At 39.6% G+C, this 4224-nt stretch overlaps 1 protein-coding gene across 1 annotated transcript; it reads left to right on the plus strand.

The window, feature by feature from the left end:
* Positions 1-335: 335 nt before the first annotated feature.
* On the plus strand, positions 336-2083 carry LOC109165832 (B3 domain-containing protein Os03g0120900-like). Its single transcript, XM_019314784.1, has one exon. It carries the CDS (start codon positions 652-654, stop codon positions 1870-1872), a length of 1221 nt encoding a protein of 406 aa, XP_019170329.1. The 5' UTR covers positions 336-651; the 3' UTR covers positions 1873-2083.
* The last annotated feature ends 2141 nt before the right edge of the window (positions 2084-4224 follow it).

Consider the following 4224-nt stretch of genomic DNA (forward strand, 5'->3'; position numbering starts at 1 on the left):
ATATATATATATATATATATATATATATATATATATATGTATTTTGTATCCCGTATTCATCAACTATGAATTGGAGGAGAATAAATTCAATGAAAATTGCCTAACTTGACAAGGTTCTAAGGAGGTACCCCGCGAAAGGTCAACAACCATAGATGAAGGAAGAGAAGCGGAAAAGATTGAGACCTGACCTGTATACAGGTGTAAATACGTTAAATTAAATGTACCTAATATAATCAATTGTATAGTATAGTGGTACGTGTATATACGCGAAACGCACCTTATAAGGTTTGTAGTACGTAGATGATGTTATGTTGTGGGAAAGGCTTTTTTGATAATTAGCTTAGCTTAGCTACTTTAGCTTTAACTAGCTTAGCTTCCATCCTCAGCTGGCTCATTCATCTCTTTCCCTCTTCTTTCATAGCTTAGGCTTGGACCCAAGAAATCATGAAAAGAGATCGCAATTGAAAAGTAGAGAGAAAAATTCCCCCCCGCCCATCCACTATCTCTCTTTCTTTATCTTTAACCCTAGAAAGCACCCCGGCCAGCCTGGGAATTAACCCATTTTTGTAGATCTGTGTGTTTTTCAGAGAAGCTAAGCATGCTGGATTGATCGGGGAGGAAAGGTTTTCTGGTTGTTCTTCTGGAAGAGATATGCGCCCATTTTCTGTTGCTTCATCTTCTCTCTCTTATGGCCGACAGCAGCAAAGGGTTTGGTTAGATGGCGGCGGGGAGGGAGAAGGCGGAGGGGGAGAGGCGGCGGGCGTGATGATGATGATGATGGAGGGGGGCGGCGGCGGCGGCGGGGAGGTTAATGGAGGGGAAGGCGGCGGCGGTGGCGGGGGAGATGAGGCGGCGAGTAGTAGTGGGGTTTTGATGGAGAAGGAGCATATGTTTGATAAGGTGGTTACGCCGAGCGATGTGGGGAAGCTGAACCGGCTGGTGATTCCGAAGCAGCACGCGGAGAAGTATTTCCCGTTGGACTCGTCGAACAACGAGAAGGGGCTTCTGTTGAACTTCGAGGACCGGAATGGGAAGCCATGGCGGTTCCGGTACTCTTACTGGAACAGCAGCCAAAGCTACGTGATGACTAAAGGGTGGAGCCGGTTCGTGAAGGAGAAGAAGCTGGATGCGGGGGACATCGTTTCGTTCCAGCGTGGCGCCGGCGAGACGGTTAAAGATCGTCTTTTTATTGATTGGAGGCGCCGTCCGGATTCCCACTCCGATCATCACCACCGTCACCATCACCTCGCGCCCATTCCGGCCATCTCGCTCCCGCACCACTTGCCCTTCCAGCGCTCCATCCTACACTACCCTTCCGCGGCGGCGCCGCCATGGAATCATCATCATCATCATCATCAGGCTGTGTTATCGCCGCCGCCGCCCCCATACGGCTACACCTACGGATTCGGGAGCACTCATCACAATTCTGTAATTTTTAACGGCGGCGGCGGGGGAGGCGCCAGCGGTAGTGCGGTGGTGGTAAACGGAAACCCTTGTTCGTCGGGGATTTATCTGCGACCAATGAGCGCCGCCCACCAGCAAGAAATTATGCAAAGAAGAGGCGGAGGAGCAATGGTGTTCGAGTCGGTGCCGGTGGTCCAAGGCAAAGCTGCTGCAAAGCGACTGAGGCTATTTGGCGTGAACATGGACTGTCCCATTTCCGACTCGGATGACTGCGACATTTTGTCTTCCTCCTCCTCCGCCGCCACCGCCACCGCCTCCAACTCCGCCGCTTCTCCGACAACAATCCCAACTTCCCTTCAATTAAGGCCCTGCGGCTACGACACCACCCAAGAATTATTGGAATTAGCAGCTTCTGATAAGCCCAACAAGTCCTCCTCCTCCTCCATGTCCCTCGATTTCGATATCTGATCAGATCATCCATTCCCAGAATTGCAGAAAGAAAGAAACAAACAAACAAAGCAAGCTCTCCTCAACTCAACATTTCTACTAGCATTATTATTCAACATAAACTTCTTCGTGTATAAAATCGTCGTTATAATACTACTACTCACCATCTAAGAGAGAGAGATCGTGAGATAGATCAATACACTTCAATTTCCCATTTCTTCTTCATCCTTAATTAGCATCTCTTTAAATGCTTTAATTTAATCTATCTCTCCTGTATTAATGCCTGCAGATCAGATCAACTCATCCATCTTTCTATTCATCCAATTCACCTTTTCAATTAATACAACAAATTTGCTTTTACAAATATACTTCATTAACCAATGAATCTCACTGCATTTTCCTGCAGTACGTAGAATCTGTGGATAGATATATAGATGAAGCCACTGGAGAAACCCCCGGACCCCTTTCCTTCTTTTTCTACTATCATTACTTTTGTATGTATTTACTTCCCCTCTGATAGGTTGTTGCTCTTGTCGCTGCTACGCTGCCTCCCCCGCAGGTATATATCAGTCTTACGATGCTGGAATTGTCTCAGAGGTTTTAAAAAGGTAAACTTTTTATATATAATTTTTATAATCAATACTATTTCTTTATATATGCTTTAATCTTCTTTTGTATGTATATATGCATTTCATCTTTTGTTGTTACTTTTGTATCTTCTTCCTGTCAGCAGCCACTTTTCTCTTGATAATAACTTATTCAATAGCAATTTTTGAGGGGGGGGAAATAAACAAAAGAAAAAAAAAATTATATATATATATATATATGCTGCACTTGGCAGTTTCTTCATCAGTTTATGTCACCAAAAGGGGCCTGCTGAATTGCAGAAAAATATGAAAATATATTCAAGAACAAGAAGATATAATGCATATATGGCAGATGAATTACCAGATTCTGAGTTCTCATACCCATCCATATATTACTCCCTTTTTCTTCATTTTTTTTTTTTTTTTATATAAATCTCATAATTTGGATCGATCAATGAGACTGCAGAACAAACGTGCATGGTTCATAATTTTATAGTCCTAGCTTATAAGTGTTTTCTTTCCCTTCTTTAAATGCATGTGCAAAGCTGCTGTAAGGAAGGGTCTATTTGCCAGTATTATTTTGTTCATTTTGATGAAGTGATAATCATCATCATTTGTTTGTTTGTTTGTTCTTTGTTTTTTTCATAAAAGAAAAAATGTGTGCAGAAAAGGCAACTTTGTTACAGACATTGTTGTTTGATTTCCAGTTTGGTTGGATGGCTAAGTGCAACATTTTTCTTCTGATTTTATAGTATTGAATTTCTTGATTAATTTTCTGGTGATACTTTTATGTTTATTTGATGATCTGATCACCTTGTTTCCACTGACTACACAACATGTATACCTATAACCTGTCAATATGTTTGTATTCTTAAAAAAAATCTTTTTGGTTTCAACAAACAAGAGAGTTCAAGTGCTATATTTATTTTAAAATTATATCGATTTTGAATTCAAATTTTCTTCTTCTCAAATGTATCGAAAAGGGTATTATCATATGATGAATACTTTATTAATATCGAACATCCAATTACTATTCTTCTTGTGATTTTATCTTGTTGAAGTGTTTTGGTCCACATTTCAATCCTTATGAGATTGTGTAGGTATAATTACGTATCTTAAGCTCATTGTTTTCAGCTTTCACATGCAGCAATTATATCCTCCAATCCATCATACAATTGTCTCTTTCCTTCAACCTACACAAGCACATTCAAAAAGAATCAGATTATATATGTATATTATTAAAAGTTTGTTTCTTGTTTGATTTCATGGCTATGAAAATGTTGCATTGCACATCTTGAAGGTGATATGATGTACAATCAAGGGAATTGTTTATTGTGGGAAATCAAGAAATTTGGTGTTTAATATGCGAAATATGATGTATCATTTATGATGAGCTCATGAATAGAACTTTTATTGTGTTTATAAGTATTTATTTTTTTAGTTAGTGTTTATAAGAGCGATTGAAATTATAATTGTGTGTATGTATGTACAAGTGCATATTACTTTCGATGTTGAGATGTGATCATTTGGCTTTAGTACTCTTAAAAGTATTATATTAAACTGATACAGAATAATGTTGTGTGAGGGTGTGTATGTGTTTATTGTGACTTTGTGGTTGTATGCACAGTTGCACACACATGTCATACATGTGACCTTCAAATTAGGTTTTCATCCAATTTTGCGAGTTAATTAAGGTAATTTGTATACTAAAAGTACAAGCACACTCGATCATTCTGTGTTTTTCGTTTTCAGTTTTTCATTTCTTTAGAAAAATTAAAGAATTTCT

The sequence above is a fragment of the Ipomoea nil genome, unplaced genomic scaffold (genome assembly GCF_001879475.1).
Source record: "Ipomoea nil cultivar Tokyo-kokei standard unplaced genomic scaffold, Asagao_1.1 scaffold3069, whole genome shotgun sequence".
Lineage (NCBI taxonomy): Eukaryota > Viridiplantae > Streptophyta > Magnoliopsida > Solanales > Convolvulaceae > Ipomoea > Ipomoea nil.

Bases quoted from the DNA above. Each gene is read 5' to 3' on its own strand.
- LOC109165832 (XM_019314784.1), top strand. From the start codon at position 652: ATGCGCCCATTTTCTGTTGCTTCATCTTCTCTCTCTTATGGCCGACAG.